The 17188-nt window shown below is 40.2% G+C and overlaps 3 protein-coding genes across 5 annotated transcripts in view; 2 read left to right on the plus strand and 1 right to left on the minus strand.

The window, feature by feature from the left end:
- The first annotated feature begins 547 nt into the window (after window positions 1–547).
- eif2b4 (eukaryotic translation initiation factor 2B, subunit 4 delta) lies at window positions 548–7066 on the plus strand. Of its 2 annotated transcripts, none has more exons than XM_030047753.1 (13): window positions 548–628; window positions 1218–1255; window positions 1444–1621; window positions 2287–2502; window positions 2596–2678; window positions 3395–3486; window positions 3685–3799; window positions 4232–4308; window positions 4505–4607; window positions 4725–4852; window positions 4973–5150; window positions 5891–6071; window positions 6731–7066. In XM_030047753.1, exons 1-13 carry the CDS (start codon window positions 607–609, stop codon window positions 6928–6930), a joined length of 1611 nt encoding a protein of 536 aa, XP_029903613.1. In that variant the 5' UTR covers window positions 548–606; the 3' UTR covers window positions 6931–7066. The 2 variants fall into 2 exon arrangements, with proteins under 2 accessions (XP_029903613.1, XP_029903614.1); XM_030047754.1 differs by lacking the exon at window positions 548–628 and adding an exon at window positions 761–785.
- Window positions 7067–9254: 2188 nt separating this feature from the next.
- Window positions 9255–14310, minus strand: atraid (all-trans retinoic acid-induced differentiation factor). The gene is made up of 7 exons (XM_030047957.1): window positions 14173–14310; window positions 13854–13987; window positions 13247–13315; window positions 12471–12542; window positions 11629–11750; window positions 10826–10926; window positions 9255–10149 (listed from the first exon to the last, which is right to left on the minus strand). Exons 1-7 carry the CDS (start codon window positions 14263–14265, stop codon window positions 10045–10047), a joined length of 696 nt encoding a protein of 231 aa, XP_029903817.1. The 5' UTR covers window positions 14266–14310; the 3' UTR covers window positions 9255–10044.
- An 883-nt stretch (window positions 14311–15193) lies between these two features.
- Window positions 15194–17188, plus strand: part of snx17 (sorting nexin 17) — a 30322-nt gene continuing 28327 nt past the window's right edge. For both annotated transcript variants that reach the window (XM_030047472.1, XM_030047473.1), the window contains exon 1: window positions 15194–15888. In XM_030047472.1, coding sequence (XP_029903332.1) covers window positions 15829–15888 — 60 coding nt within the window. In that variant the 5' untranslated portion in view covers window positions 15194–15828. The remainder of the gene's footprint in view (window positions 15889–17188) is intronic.

Consider the following 17188-nt stretch of genomic DNA (forward strand, 5'->3'; position numbering starts at 1 on the left):
GTAATCCAGTATGGACCCAATTTCATACCACTGATAGCTATAATAGCTGTAATTTTCTAAATAACCTAGGTAAGTTAATAATCTTGAAGTCGGACCTGAGAGAGAAGTAGGCCACCATAAACAGTAATCAGAATCAGAAATACTTTATTGATCCCCTAGGGGAAATTTGGTCAGTTGCAGTTGCTCACATTTTGAAGAGAAGAATTAATTATAAGAAATAGGACAAGAAATAAGGCATGAAAACATGTGCCTTAAAAAAAAAAAAAAAAAGTTGCGCATTAATTTAATTGTAAAAATTATGTACAGTATGTGCATTATGTCTAAATAAGTATGTGCATTATGTCTAAATATAACATGTCTAAGTATAATGTGTACAACGAATTGTGCAATATAAATAGCAAATTACATCAATAATAGGAAGAACTGAAAATAAAACGATAAGTTGAAGGACTAAAAATGGATGAACTCAGATAAACTAGAATCCTTCAATGAAACGCATCCTAGTATGAACCACTGTTTTGCCGAAAGGGGGCGCTATGAGTCCCGACGTGCTGGTTGCTGGCTTGCTCTTCAGGCAGGAGGGAGGAAGTGAAGCCGCATTGTAACATGGCTGACAGTGGAGTGACAGGTGAGTTTTGGGAGAGAATAACAGCCTAACCTTGTAACGCTCACCAGCTGGTCGTCATTACTTTGTGACAGGAACAGCAACGCAGCCTTTTACTCTCAGAATTTGCATATTGGGGTCCTCGGGTTTGTTTGTTAAGTGTATTTCCACATGCTAGCTGGTGAGTACAGCTAGCGTTAGCATCGCTAACGTACTAAGTTACTACAGCGGGAGATGTGAGTGCGGCTGGATATCGTGGCCGCTTGGTAAATGCTGCTATTGAACCTTATTGCATCATCCATGCACACGGCTTCCCTAAGCTAAAGCACAATTTCAGGGGGCATTTTTAGCAATAACAACACTCTAGCAATGTGATTTGAACCTTTTCTCTGACTGTCAAGAGTTAGCATGATGCAAAACAAGCAAGTTGTTAGGAGCTGGTAGCGTCATCAGAGGTGAGCCGGCCAGCTGGATGCAGGATGCTCATGACACTCATTCATGTCGCTGTGCGAAATGACACATCAGTGTAAAGCAGCTCTGTGCATGTTGTTGATGAATCTTACAATCAGCAACACAAGGCTTCAAGTGACTAACTCGTCTTGTAATTTCCCAGACGGGCCTGAAAAGACAGGTGACATTGAGCGAATAAAGGTTGGTACAGGTTTTTTTTTTTTTTTAGTTTGCTGAATGTTTTGAGGACCATTCTAATTCAAACTTATTGGAAGACATGCATAAATGCTTTTATTTGGATTGTGCAATATGGACAAAATTTCATACTTTGATATTTATGACAAATACCAATTTTTTTTTTTTTTGTTGCTCCTCCTCTGCACTGACAGAACGAAGGAAAAGAGCTGACCAAAGAGGAGAAGCAGAGGCTGAGGAAAGAGAAGAAACAGCAGAAGAAAAACAAAGAGAAGAAAGATGAAAAGGCTCCACTGGAAAGCGAGAAAGAGAAGAAGCCCGCCAGTTCGTCCCCAGCTTCACAAGCAACCGCACAGCCCCCAACACAGAAAGGTGCATAGTGATTATGCAGAATGTAGCTCCCATTTGGCATTGTTTCTGGACAGTGGAATGCATGGCCGTGCAGAGGTTAGGGCTGGGACCATGTGTTTATCTCCTCATTCGATACTATCAGGATACATGGGTGCCAATTCGATATGTGTTGTGATTCTTAAGTATTGCAATTTGATATTACAATTTATCATTATAGGCCATTTTATACAGCGATGTCAAGTTTCAAAAAAATGCCCTGTCTACAATGAAACGGCTGCTATGGGGGCCAACATCATTACACATGAATCAAATGTGGCTCATTGAATCCACAAGAGTCTCAGCTTTCCAGTCAAAGCCAACTGATGCAGCTCCAAGACTGTTTAGGCCGCAGTCTGCACAAACACACCATTTTACAACAGGAACACATGTGGTCTGCAGGCTTTGTGGCCCAAACTGCGTGGCATTAGCATGAGGTGGGCATGTCTGCAAAGGGGAGAGCCGTGGCTGCCCAGAGAACCCATTTCATTCAGTAATAAAACAAAAATCACAATACATAAATGATACGATGTTGATGTTGAGCAGATTACTTTGCCATGAACACTGATTTTTAGGTACACTGTGCACTGAATGCCTGTGATTTCCAACAATAACCATAGCCTTGCCCACTGCTGGTTGTGCCCCCCTAGCTTCCTCAGGAGTGCCTGCCCCTGCGCCTGTCCCTGTAGCTGCCTCAGAAGCTCCTTCCCCAGTAGACAAGCCTGCGAAGAGCAAAGCAGAGCTGAAGGCGGAGCGGAGAGCTCGGCAAGAGGCTGAGAGGGCCTCCAAGCAGAGCAAGAAGGGAGAGGTGGGACAGCAGGCAGCCCCTAGCAAGGCCAAGGCACCGCCCAGTGAGCTGCAGCCAGGTACTGTAACATCCAGGAGGTCACTCTCTGGTGGTAGTGTTATACCTGACCCATTAGTTTTTGGAGAGAGTCTCATTTATTATTTATTTGCAGTGGTAAAGAGACTCCCAGAGCATATCCAAGTGGACAACCCAGAGGTTTTAAAGAAACTGGCCAAGAAGTTGGAAAGGCAACAGGTCAGCCACTGATTTTACATTTTCATTTCAGAAAGACATTTTACCGTGAATATAGCTTGCTGAATCCAGAAAATCCCCTCTGAGCACTCATTGCATGTGATCGTACCTAACATTTCTTACAGACAGCAGATCTCAGCGCTGCTAGAAAGGTATTAGGCATCGAAGTCTGGCTCTCGTAAATGTGTGCTGTTGCCATTTGCTTTGTTTTTTCTGTCGTTTGCTGGATCGGTGGCCGTTTATTGCATTCCAATCTGTGCCACTGCAAACATATCGGCTCGTCCATGAAGCCAGGGGATGACATGTCTGTGTTGGTGACAAGTTTTTATGTGTTGTTTGAGGAATTTACAACTACTCGCCGCCTGTTTTTTGTGCTTAGTGCTTAACTACAACACACTGAACTGTTTGCTGTGGAGATTTTTGTGTGTGATCCACGTTGCTAACCTGTTGAGATTGTTTTATTATTTGATGTTTGGAGAGACACACTGATTAGTAATTAGAAGTAAAAGGGCTATTTGTTATGAAAGTAAAATCCAAATACATCCATCTGAAATGTAGCCTGTCACAAGTCACCATAGCATTTTAGCTTCTTAAGGAGCGCTGTTGTTCTCAAGTCAGGTGATAGGAGTTTTCCTATAAAGTCCTTGTCATAGTGAAGGTGCTGTTTGACATCTGAATTGCATGGGCATCAGAGCATACTATAATGTGTTATATTTCAGATCCCACTCCGGTCGGACTATGGCTACAAAGTCAGCCTGTTTTCTCACCTCCACCAGTACAGTCGCAAAGCCCCTCTCACACAACAGCTCAGGTAACCTGGCTCCTGCTTCTCACACACAGTGTGTCACAAATGTAACTAACTTCTAACATAAACTTCCTAGTTATACGTTTGCAACAAGTGTTCCGCCAGAAACTATTGGCTTATGTTGCACCATTTTTTTTCTCTCATTAGAATGGAAACTATTTTAGCTCCCATTCATTTCATGTTTCATATTTTCTTCTGCTGCAGCATTCCCTCCTCAGTGATTCACCCTGCTATTGTGCAACTGGGTCTGCAGTATTCGCAGGGCATTGTGGCAGGCTCCAACGCTCGCTCTGTAGCCCTGCTGCATGCCTTCAAGCAGGTACACACCCCCACACAAATCACACCCCTTCGTTTTGACTGTTTCACCCATCGTATCGCAATCGGATTTTTATCCCTTTATTTTCTCTTTTTATTGGGTCTATCACTTTTGACTTTTGAAGTCAAGTGCAAATGAAAATACACAAGTCACTTAATGAAATGTTGCATTGTTTCCTCTTTATGAAAACGTGCATAATCATGGCCAAAGGTATTTTTACCTTTTGATTAGTTAATATTTATGACTTTGTCCTCCCATGTTGTGATACACTGAAATTTGAAAATGGGGGGATTTTTATTGTATGTTGTGAAATCTTTAGTAACTCTGTATGATTTGCAAAATGGTTTGTTGGGATGTGTGTCAGTTCACTGGTGTGATCCTTACAAATTTATCCTCTAAATGAATTCCAAGTGCGTGTTTTCTCTTTCACACCAGATAATAAGAGACTACACTACACCTCCCAATGAGGAGTTATCTAGAGACCTGGTCAACAAGCTGAAACCCTATATCAGGTACAAAAACACTGTTTACACCCAGTAAACAGGAACTGATGGAAAATAGTAATATGTAATATTTTAGTAATACCTCAGATGTGGTTGCTTGTATTTATATGAATGATTTTTCATTTCATAATTTGATTTAATGGAGTAGTACTTGTAAATTAGTTTTTGCCACTCATCAAACCTTTTTTTGTCATTTTTGTTGCAGTTTTTTGAATCAGTGTCGCCCTCTGTCAGCCAGCATGGGTAACGCAATCAAATACATCAAGAAAGAGATCTCCAATATTCCTAGTCAATGCAAAGAAGAAGAGGTTATTTTCACACTTGTTTTTTTTTTTTAGTAATTCAACCCGACGTTGCCATAGTGACACACTAGTCTCAGTGTCTCATCACTCGCTGAATCATGCTTTCTGCCTCACTCTGTTTAGGCCAAGAGCAAACTGCAGGACTGTATCGACTGCTACATCAATGAGAAGATTATCCTTGCTGCTAAAGCTATCGCCAAGTACGCCATAGAGAAGATCAGTGATGGAGATGTTATTCTAGTTTACGGATGGTAAGCCGCTGTTGAAAAGGCTCGGCACTCAGAATTGGAACCGTGAATATCCTTGTCATCGATTCGCAATTTGGTCATTTTCAAACACCCCCCTCCTCTCTTTCGTTCTCCTCATCGCAGCTCATCGCTAGTCAACCACATCCTGTGCGAGGCCTTTGAGAAAAACAGGAAGTTCCGTGTGATTGTGGTGGACAGCAGGCCCAGGCTGGAGGGCAGGGAGGCCCTGAGGCGCCTCGTCCAGAGAGGCATCAGCTGCACCTATGTCCTCATCTCCGCCGTCTCCTACATCCTACCAGAGGTACCAGCCCGACATTCCCACATCATAGCTTTGTGGTGCTGCCTGGACAGAGCACCTGGCCAAGGTTTCAAATTCAAAGCACATTAATTGTAAGCCCCAGGTGAAGAATGAATACTATGGATTGACCAGGCGTCTGGCATCACATCCATAGAGATTTTCCTGTGAATGCTACTGAGGCTGCAATTAATGATTGATGGAGCAAAGAAAAAAGTTTTCTATTAAATGAGATAATACAATAAAATAAAATAGACATAGAAATTAATAATAATAAATATATATTGTAATTTATTTTATTTAGTTCCACAGTGTCCTTGACACAGGTGAGACAGATAGATAATTAGTTAGTTAGTTGTATTTTACAGGTTGTCCAGACATTGCACAGGGTCAGTAGTAGGATACACAAAATATACCTGTCAACACTAGAGAGAGAGAGAAAAATATATATCTTTAGAAAAAAACACAACATGTAACAAAATAAATGAATTAATACAAAGAATTTAAGAAAAGAGAAAAACCTTTGCATACCCTATGAGTAATAAAAAAATAAAATATACTAAAATACATCTATAGAATATCTGTAGACCCTTATTGTACTGTACGTGTGAAAATGTTGTTTTTGAGATATCCTCTTTGTTTTCCCCTGATTGCCCTGTTAAAATTACAATAAAAAAAACTGTTGTGGTGAAAGTGAAACTCGTCCATGGGACACCCATGCTTAACCCTGAACTCCAACCTCCCAGGTTTCTAAGGTGTTCCTGGGTGCCCACGCTCTGCTGGCCAATGGTTACGTCATGTCTCGTGTGGGGACGTCCCAGATCGCTCTGGTGGCCAAAGCCTTTAATGTGCCTGTGTTGGTGTGCTGTGAGACCTACAAGTTCTGTGAGAGGGTGCAGACAGATTCCTTCGTGTCCAATGAACTAGGTATGCCAATCACAACGAAATTGCAATGCAGTTGTTTTACCCATGTCACTGAAGCAGATCAGCGCTGGACATTCACTTCATTTACCTCACAAAATGTGCTGAACTCCTGGGGATGCAAATTTTATCTCAGGCTCAGTGATGTGCACAAAATCAAATACCGTCACTGCTATTACTGATATTGGGATGATACTGTAGGGGTGACTGTGATACTTTCGTAAGATAATTACATCAGAGTTTTTGATGAACAGTCAGTAGTAACGTGGATATGATGGCCAACAGCTATAGTAGTCTGATAAGTTCAGAAAATAGCATCCCTTTACTGTAATGCAGCCTTTAACACCAGGAAAACACAACACTTATGCTATATCATATTACAATATCCAATATCCCAAATGATAAATAGTCTCACACCATGATATGGTACCACTTAACAGTAAGATTGCCCATATAAAGGGTTTATTAATGGTTTATAATTAGGTTATTAATTAGAAAGGAAGCAATTTCAAAACATCACTGTGGACTCTGGTAATTTTCCACGAGCATTTGTCTCTATTTTACAGCCCCAGTAAATACATTGCATTATTAAAGACCATAAGAATTACAGTCAAGTTAAATGTATGAGGAATTTCTTTTCAACTGACTTGAGATGTCCTTGTCAGATGACCCCGATGACCTCATTGTGACCCGGAAGGGGAAAACCCATTTGGAACACTGGCAGGACGTGTCCTCCCTCGGCCTGCTCAACCTGGTCTATGACGTGACGCCGCCCGACTTCGTGGACCTGGTCATCACAGATCTTGGAATGATCCCGTGCACCTCGGTCCCCGTCGTGCTGCGGGTCAAAAACGTGGACCAGTGAATCTGCTCCAAGTCCCATCTGTCTGAGCCAAGAGGCCACCACTCCGCATCTCAGACGAGTCTGTGTGCATCAGTGCTTGCACACTACACAAAATATTGTGCTTTTGGCATGCAATAAATATATATCTGAAATGACATATGCTTTTTAAACAGAGTCCATGTGTTTTTTGTAGAAGGATAATTATAGGCTTATTTTTTTACAGGGCTGATACCACGAGGACATACTTGTTAAAATTGGAAATTCGGCAAAGGCAAGATATGTATCAGGGAATTGTGAATTGTTCCTTTACAAGACAACATTTAATCACTGTTATTTACTAGGATTCCTATGTGGCTAGCAACACGCTTTAAATTTTAAACTCCAACATCTGTCACTGAGGAATTTTATTGCAGACATTAAATCTTCAAACCAGAACTCTTTGCTTGAGCAGCGTAAGGAAGAGTGGGACATGAGTAAGTGGAAAAAATTGTATGAACTAAGTACATTGTGATGGCACTGTAAAAAGCAAATATCACTCAAACATCACATTTTATATGGACACAGATTTCTAAGGCTTTGAAAATGATTTTGTAGTTCGGGGCACTGTGGTGGCTCACCGGATAAGAGCGCATTCGACATGTCTTAGAAAAAGTTTCCTAGTTAGAAAACTTCACTATGTTAACTCAGTCAGTGAGTTAAGTAGCCCACTAATTGACACTAATTGACAATAGCATGCATAACTAGACAGCCTGGCCATGTGGTAAACCTCTGCTCTTGCCCAGGTGAGGAGTTGAACCCTGGTCTCCTGCATAACAGGCAGAGACACTATCCACTGTGCCACTGAGGCTTGTGTGGGCGGAGCCAGAAATGAGAACCTATAAAGCACACAACATACCGGTAAGTGACAGTGGCGCTTGGGAGAGAACCGCCTAAAAGTAGTGGTCAAACAAATGCTTTTTTCTCAGTGATATTAAGTCCGAGAATACAAGGTATCATGAGAAAGGCAAGGCTTTGGGCTTTCAAACAGTGACAAAATTATTTTCCAACTCCTAAAATGCCAGTGATTCGGCGAGTTAAAAAAGTGTGTGTTTCTCCTCTCCCCAAACTTTGGGTTCCAGATATAATGGGAGTCTATGGGGGAGAGAGCTGGCACTCCTGCCTCGTTAAGTGTCAGCGTTTAAAATGTTTAAGCTACTTTGCTTTTGTATTTACATTTTTCAAAGCAGAACTAGTTTTCCCACTACTTTATGCAAATTTATGCATGTGGAGTGAAAACTGTGGCCAGGAGAGCAAGCAAAAGACAAAATTTTTAGATGATTTTTCAGGGCTGTTCCACTCTAGCCGTGATGTCACTCTAGCACTTCGAACATTCCGCCATTAGTGTGTATTGCGTCCAAATTTCAGATTCAAACTGGAATTGCGGAAAAACGCAAAGTCCGATCGGTTTGAACATCGACACACCGCTTCTTCTCCACAAGACGCACGTTTTTCATATTTGGTGTGTGGACGCGGGTCAAAAGCTCTGCGCTCTGGATCCTTCCGAAGTTTGGGCCATTCATTTCAGAAGGCCGAAATTTTCCATGAGTCTGATTCCTTATAAAAGTAATAGCACACTTCGCCCAATCTGGCCGCACATTTCTCCAATTAATTGTGTGGGCCTAAAACGAAAGCTGTAGGAGGAGTAGCACGCCGAAAAATGTGCAGAATAATAAAAGTTGAATTCAAATGCTTGTGAAAAAAAAGCTGTGTTTAGACAACTTTCACAACAATTTAAACACAAGAATCTGATGTTTAAACATATCATTTTAATAATTAGAAATACAATCTTCTTGTCATTCTTAAAATAGTTTTGCTATTTGTTTTTTGTTCATTTGTTTGTTTTTGGGCAGTATTTATTTATTTATTTTGCATAAAATTAATTGAGTAAATACACTATTTTTTCATGAGCATACTTGCAAGACATGACCAGAAAATTAGCAAGAATTTACTAAGTTACAAGAAAATGATCTTAACATGAATTAGAAAAAAATCAGTAAGAATTGACAAGAAAATAATTAGAAAGTTAGCCAAAAAAAAATCCAATTAGCAATTACTAGGAAATTATCAAAACTTGTTAAAAGAAATTACCATAAACCAACATTTATAATTGTAATATATTTAAAATTAGATTACAGGGAATAAAATAAGTAAATAAACCACAAATTTATTTAAAAATAATTATAACAAAAAAAAAAAAAAAAAAAAAAAAACGGACCTAAGCAATTGCCCATCAACATTTGGTCAGTTGACAATAACATGTATAATGAACAAATGTGCAAAAGATGGACACATTCATATTGCCACCATTTCATCTTGGAGGTCACAAAAACTTTAATGTGTCATGTGTGTTACAGCATCACTGGATAACACTGGATTGATGATACTATCAATCACTGATCTAAAAACAAAAAACAATTCATGTTGCAGTAGGTAATATTAAAGTTAAACTTTCTTGCAAATATAGAAATAACATTAAATACATCACAGGTATAAAGACTCTGTTAAGCTTGAACCTTGGTGGTTCATATTGTCATTCTTCTATTGAGTTGAACTTGGTTTTTGCCCTCATGAAAGCACGTGTTGCAAATGCAAACAACTATTGCACCAATTTGCCCAAATCCACAAAATTTCCCGTAACACAAAATTACATGCTTCAAAGTATAAAGCTCCAGTGTTCCTGAAACATGGTACATATACAGAGTTTGGCACCATAAACATAGTGAAGCAAATCCCACAAATTAGAACGTTAATGTCAGCTACATACAGTGATGGATGTGGAGGAGTGGTCATTAGTAATGAAAAAAAATCAAAACTCTAATAAGAGTAATGTTTGTTCGTATACCCGTCTTTATGATAAATTGTACCAATACAATTCCAAAAACAAAACAAGACGTATGGCTGTCAGTTTTCAATATTTTTCCCAACTAAAACATAGCTGCCTTGCAAAGGTAAAACAGTCATAAAACTTGTAAAACAGCCTTGCAGCCTCTCAGACTTTGTGTCAGCATTTTCCCTCTCAAATCAGTGTGTGTCGCTTCTGCAGATCACTGCACAGTCCAAAGGTAAATCAAAAAGCTGGGGGATAGTAGTTGACCTTTAGACCGATTTGGCCTTGCGTCTCTGGGTGACCCACAGCAGGATGGAGATCAGGACCGTGGACGCCCCAAGAGGCCCAAACACCAGGAGAGCCGGAAATTCCCCCTGTCATCACCATCAGCAAATACAGATTGAACTTAGTTATTAAATGGTGTAATTCAAACAAATAACACTGAGGCCTGCTGCTGTATACAGAACTGACCATTGAACATCAGCACCAATGAATTATTTAAGATTTGTGCAATGAAATGGACCAGAGACCTCACAAAACAGGATGAGATTTCTTGAGAAGACCTAAGGAAAAATGGAACACAACTCTTCTGTTGCACAAAAAACAAATGTGTATTATAACCCATCTCAACTATGTAAAATGGGTATACGGGATGATATTACATGTATGTCATGGTGCTGCTGAGGGAACTCTGGTCCATATGTTATGGGACTACAGGAAATTCAAAGATCTGAGGTTTGGTCTAATTAAGCAGGTGATGTCACACACATGATTCCAGTCACACCACAGTCATGTATACTGGGAGATTTGCATAGATTTCACAGAATATGTTCAGAGTAAAAAATATTTCTGATATTATATGGTCACAAAGAATAAGTGGATCTCTTTACATTCACCTACTCAGAAAGAATGGATCACTGAAGCTATGGAAACGATTCAGCTGGAAAAGATAGCTTTTAGTTTGCAGAATAACTTAGAAGACACTGAAATATGGGTGCCTGTTGAAAAATATTTAATGTCACCGTGAAGAAAAATATGGAAAGAACTAACCTCTCGAAGACATTTATATCCGTGGTAGTTGTCAGCACAACTGCATTCAAAGAAGCCAGGGCCGTAGGGAGCACAGAGGGAGTTCTCCGGGCAGTTGAAGGCTGTGTAAGGTCAACAACCGTGTCATGAATAAATCTAACAGAATTTTATATGCCTATATTCTTGAGGGCAAAAGAACAAGCAGAATCAACAGGATTGTAGAAAATCACTGACACTGACAGTAATAAAAATGAGAGAACATGGATACTGCAGTGTATATTCAGTATCCTGGATACAGAGCTGGAAGGCCCCCATAATATAGGGACCCCACAACTGATCAGATTTTTTTTTTTTTTTTGAAAGTTCAGTCAAGGCTTGTGAAAGGAGGCTGAGTTTAGATGCCTTTCACAGGTATTTAAACATAAATGATGATGTCAATCCAGCATCACAGATCTGATGTTTCAATTTTTTTCAGTTTTTTTTTTTTTTTTTTTTTTTTTTTTTTGCTAATTTGTTCATCTCCTTTTTTCGAGTGGAGTGAAGCAGGCAAATTCACTTGATTTCATTCAAAAACATGGGAAAAAAGATGAACAAATTAGCATATGACCAGAAATACACACACACACACACACACACACAAAGAGAGAGATAAACATATTTTAAAAATATATAAAAAATACCATGAAATAACCCCATAAATTGTAAAACACAAAATTACCCATAAATGTTTTTTTTTTGTTTGTTTTTTTTAATTTACGAAAAATGAAAAAAAAAAAAATTGTTCAAAACATTGATCTACCAGGCAACGTCAGACTTAGACTTACACATCTGTCCGGTTTGGTTACATATATTCCTCTGGACTTGACAAACACGATTTCCCTCATGGACCTCTGCCTTTTCCCAAGATGAATTGCCCCCTGGGCATGGTAGGTTTGGTGGCAAAACCCTGAGCAGCCAGAAAAACACATAAGGATATGGTTACAAAAACACACATATACAGTGAACTTCATAGCCAAGAGAAGCTACCAGAGTTCTCTTGGCCAGGCAAAGCTGGATGGTGGTTATGTTCTCATGCCATTCCATCTGTTGGTCTGTGAGCAGTATTTCTCAGTAAGAATGAATGCATGAAACTTTGTGAAAAGGTTGGTCATCTGGCATGGCAACATCAGCTTTCACACAGATTAGCCCAAGGAGGTGAGGCGTTGCTTCTCACACAAACGCACACTGTCACGCTTTGTGTGCCAGCCATGCAAACCGCCTGACATAAGAAGAGGCCAAGTTTTAGGCCAAATTTTAGCCCAACCAAACAACATGGACAGCTCATTTCTGGTTTACACATAGCTGCCCTTCCAATTTTTACAAAACTTTGTACAGCACCAAACTGAACAAATACAAAGCTGACTGACCATATGGTGCTGCAATAATTGACTAAAACGCTTAAAAATGTCTAATTTGAGCAGGCTTATGTCATGTCCCATTTCACATACAGTAATGTGTACATCTCCTTATATGAAACACTTCATTAATGGCACACAGACATAATTATTAACTTTGGGCAAAAATTCAACACATGGGATTGTCATATCTTGAAAATAGCATCACACTGGCAGAGGTATATACTCCATGTCATCTAGTTTCAGTTCAGTTTTAATAAAAGGGTACTTACAAGTAATTTAAATCAATAAATCCTTCAAACACCGAGTCACTGATGTTGGCAATTGAATTGAGTGACAGGTCTCTGCAAGACAAAAGTGTAAAAAATTGCATTTGTGTTTGTAAAAGTACATCTGCACACATAAAAGAAGAAAGCATCAGTAAACTGAAGGGCCTACATGGTCATCATAATTTTTTTTTAAATGCATGCTTTGTACCTTATTTGTGTTGTATGTTTTTTCTATTGGGTTTTGGGTCTGGATAATAAAGTTGAACTGATCAATAAGAATTCATATTTAGTGCTGAGCACTGTTCTTGCTCTTTTGGTGAGCTGACCACAACATTGCCAGAACAGTAACTGAACACTATCAGTCATCAAAGAGACCTTGAGGCAGGGGTTTCCATTATTTCCACTATACCTCCTACAGTATGTAGCGTGGATCAGAATCAGAAACAGAAATACTTTATAGATCCCAAATTAGGTCACTTGCAGTTGTTCAAATTCTCAAGAGAGTGCACATTGATCCTCCCTGTGCATTAATCCTAGTTGTAATAATGTATGTGTGCTATGTATAAATATATGCATTAATCCTGCAAAATCGTACAACAAAGAGTGCAGAAATAAGAAACTGAGCATATTAAAACATCTGTGTACACCATATATACACAGGGACATTGCACTGTTGAATTGCTGTAAAATCATACAGATATAAATTATTGCAGAGTTAAATAGCTGAATGAACAGTTAAAGGGTGTACAGTTAAAAGGTAGGAACCTGTATTCACCTACATCATTAACGCTGTAGATGCGTCCTGAAGACCCTCCACACAAGTTAAAGAGCAATTGGAGAGATCCAACCTGAATAACAATACAACACACACACACACACACACACACACACACAACATTGTGTCAATATCATACTAATAACATTGAAGTTACAGGGGAGGCCTATACTCTGTGCTTAATGAACCATTAGATGAAGAAAAAATTAGATGAAGAAAAAATTAACAACACATTACTGCCTCTCAGTGTTCCTGGCTTGGAATATTGTTGCGCATTCGGGTGCTTTTACTCTAGTTTTTTTGAGGGTTGTCATTTTATTTAGCAGTCAATCGCCACAGAGCCACGCAGGCTACTTGTTCAGCAGCTGAATGAAGAGGAGAAAGTCCACCTCAGGCATGCAATCCGAGTCAAAAAAAAACTGTGTTTAATCAGTCACTCACACTGTCAGCAAGCATCTGCTGCTATAGGTGCACCCCTTACATCTCATTCTAATGGTGCCTGCCCTGGCTGGGGATACCGCTTTATTTGGTCGTTCATATTCGCAAAAATAATAATTCCCCGTGCCATGTTCAGCCAGCACTTGGGGGCAGCAGAACTGTCATGTACCTACCCGATGATGTATTCAGGGTTGCTCGTGTTATCATTTCTCAAGCAGCAGCGCCCTTCTGTCCGGCCAGCGGAAGAGGTGCAGAACCGGCCTACCACCGTCCGATCCGACACAGTCCCACTACAGAGGTTACATACCTGTAATAAACAAAAAGAAACGAATTTAAAAAATTGGTTGGCGACATTTCCAGCGCTTCCTGTCTGAGACCTACTGTATGTCTGTCCACCAAAACACGCTGTTACATGCAATCATATCGGAATTTGTTTGTTTATTTGTTTATAACACGCTGCATAGTTATTACCCTGATTAATAATGCCCTCACCTGCAGCTCAGTCAGTTGATGCGTCGCGTAAAAACACAAATAAAAGGTTAATATAACCAGTGCTGTTTTCAGCTGGCAATACCCAGCTCTCATTTTCGTCGACTGAGGTCACATGATCATACTGTACTGAGATTCATGTGACACCCTGCACGGCGTTATCCCCACACTTTCCCACCAGCGTATTTGGTCATTTTTTACGTTAACCTCTGCGTTGATTTTCACCTGGGAATGTCATACACTTAATCTTGCACAGGAATTGTAGCTAAAATTCCCCGTTGTCTTCCTCTGATGTGTAGACAGACATGCAGAGGAGTAAACAAAAGAACAGGGGTGTTTGAATGCAGCCGTGATGCGTTCACGCGCCTGTTTTGCGCTGCGTTTGCGCATACACCAATTTGGTGATTGCGTTACAGCTACAAACTGTAGGCTATGTATCCACGTATATAGTATGTGAGACAGTGTGTAGGATATATTCGCACAATAATATAATCTATGTTAATAGGGCTTGTAACGCTAGCTGGCGAAAAGAAAACCAGCTATTCCGTTTTATTTCATGATTTTAGCATATTCTCTGAGGTAAAGGCACTACAACATGCGAACAAAGAGATACTGTCCTCAATTCAAGATAGCTGGACTAGAAGTCAAGGCACGTTTCCCGACAATATCACTATTTCATTCCTGATATTGTTTACTATGAACAGTTTTACTGGATGTACTGATCTAATGAATTGTGACTGCGCTCTCCCCTGTCACTCTGGGTTGTACCATTAATGGCGGGGACATGGAATTAAAGGTTTCACTTTAAGCATATGCAGAGCGTTATATCTTAATTGCATATGTTGTTGTGGTTATACTAAATTCGTAATTATTAAAATGTGCGACGCAATGGCAGAATTAATGTCAATTACCAACATTTTTGGAATGCAAAAACACAGCTGCCCCCCTGTCGAAAATGAAATCGTTTGAGCTGAGGGATTGTTGCAATGCCTCTTGATGGGCCACTATATACAGGTTGAATGCATAATGGCTTGACGGTACTGTTGTAGCTGATTCGATTTGTTTTTACATTTTATTTTCCGCGACCGTACAGTGTGATTTATCAGTAACAGGAGGCAGGGCAAAAAAACAAAACAACCACACGTTGACTTGCCCCATCATATGTCTTTCACCATCGTGTCTGCGACGCTGTGGGGTTTTGCAGAAACCAACTGCACCTTTTTATCCCGAAATTTCATCTTGGTTACGCAAGTGAACGGAATTAACTGCATCATTAAAAGCCCGTTTCTGTAGCCCGTGGCTGTAACGCAGCGCGAAGCATTTAAAAGTGGGTGAAAAAAGACATTTTTGAACGCCAGCAGTTACATACACTTGCAACATGGCTGCTGCGGGGACGGTACTGAGAAAAGTTTAACACTGACGTGGGAGAAGTTTTATGCGAATGTTAGTTGGCACATGAGTTGTCGGGCAGATAAGAAGTCGTCGTTGGTCTCCTCCAGCCTGGCACCACTTTCCTCGGACTTCCAAACCAGTGGGTGAACCGTATGAGAGCCTCCTCCTCTAGTCGCCGCCGACAGTCACTGCAGTTGACTTTGTGAGAATTTGTGGTGCCTTCTCCATCGCAAGCACTGGTGTTTTAGGACTGCATTTGGACCTAAAATGCATTTTTCCATACCCGAGACGGAGGTTCGTTCGGGAGAAAATGGAGCAACCTATGTGGTGAGCGGAATACATTGTTTTGGTTTTGCTTACCTGGCCTTACTTCCTAATGTCTAACGTTCGCTCTGTTTTGAAAAGTCTGTTTGATGTCAATGCAGATGTAAAATCTCACGCACAAGTTTCTAATAGTGTTACCAAACGGGGCTGCTACATAGCCTAGCTTGCCTAACAGCATAAACAGTGATGTAATGGTGAATATAAAGGTGGCTAAACTATGACCTCCATTCGGTCATCACGATAAAGCAAACTAGCATCAACACTTAACAACCAAAATCTTTTTTTTTTTTTTCTGTAGAAAAGATTTACTGCTACTATATGTTTCTTCATAGTCCATCAGAAAACCACAAGTTTGATATACAAATTTGTCTCATAACGATTTATGGCAGGCTGAAAAGGTACAAATCGATTCAGGAAATAAAAGAAAAACGTGGCATCATTTAGTAAAGGTTTGTTTACTCTCCATAACATCCCCGCTTAAAGGGCATACCAGCGGTTAAAGCAATGGTTAAATTACTTCAGGGCAGTGGACATGGCAGTAATTCTCTATTGCCGTTGAAAACATTAACAGAAATGTATGCCCCTACCAGTAGGTGGTTTTATCTCCATGGCATATCTTTTATCATGACTAAACATCACACATAACGCCAGGCTTTGTTTTAATTAATGGTAGCCCCATGGTTGTGGTTGATGCATGGTTACAAGGCGTGTTTAAAGCTGACACAGGGTGACACTGAGATGAATTTAGTTGCTGTCAAAGCAGGACATCTTACCACCTCCAGAAAATGTACTGCCTGTGGCCAAAGCTCTGGAGCAGTGCAAGTGGTTCCTGACCTCACACGCAACAAAGTCCCTTTTGTTTTTAAGGTTTTGAGTCAGCAGTTAAATTCTCTCTGAGATTTGAGGTTTACCACCATGATACTGCACCCCCCTTGTTATTAAGAGGCAAAAGATATTACACATTTGGAAACCATATCCAGACCCTAACGGTCCTATCTCTCTAAGTCTAAAAACATGGCCATGTGGCGAGCACATCAGCACATTACAGCAGTGATAAAAGGATTTGTGACTGCATTATCCTGCTTGGTTGTCAGATGCTGCCTCAATACACTAAAATCTAGTGCACAGCAGGTCCCAGTAACCAAACTGTATGTTGGCACACTGGCTGTGCTCCACTGTAGTGTTCAGTGAGTATGATTCATTGCAGTTGTTAAAGGACAACCACAGTGAAGCATCATGGGTATCCATCATTTCGTCAGACACTCGAAACCATTAATAATAAACACAAGTCAGGGCATGACGA

The sequence above is a fragment of the Myripristis murdjan genome, chromosome 24, assembly GCF_902150065.1.
Source record: "Myripristis murdjan chromosome 24, fMyrMur1.1, whole genome shotgun sequence".
NCBI lineage: Eukaryota > Metazoa > Chordata > Actinopteri > Holocentriformes > Holocentridae > Myripristis > Myripristis murdjan.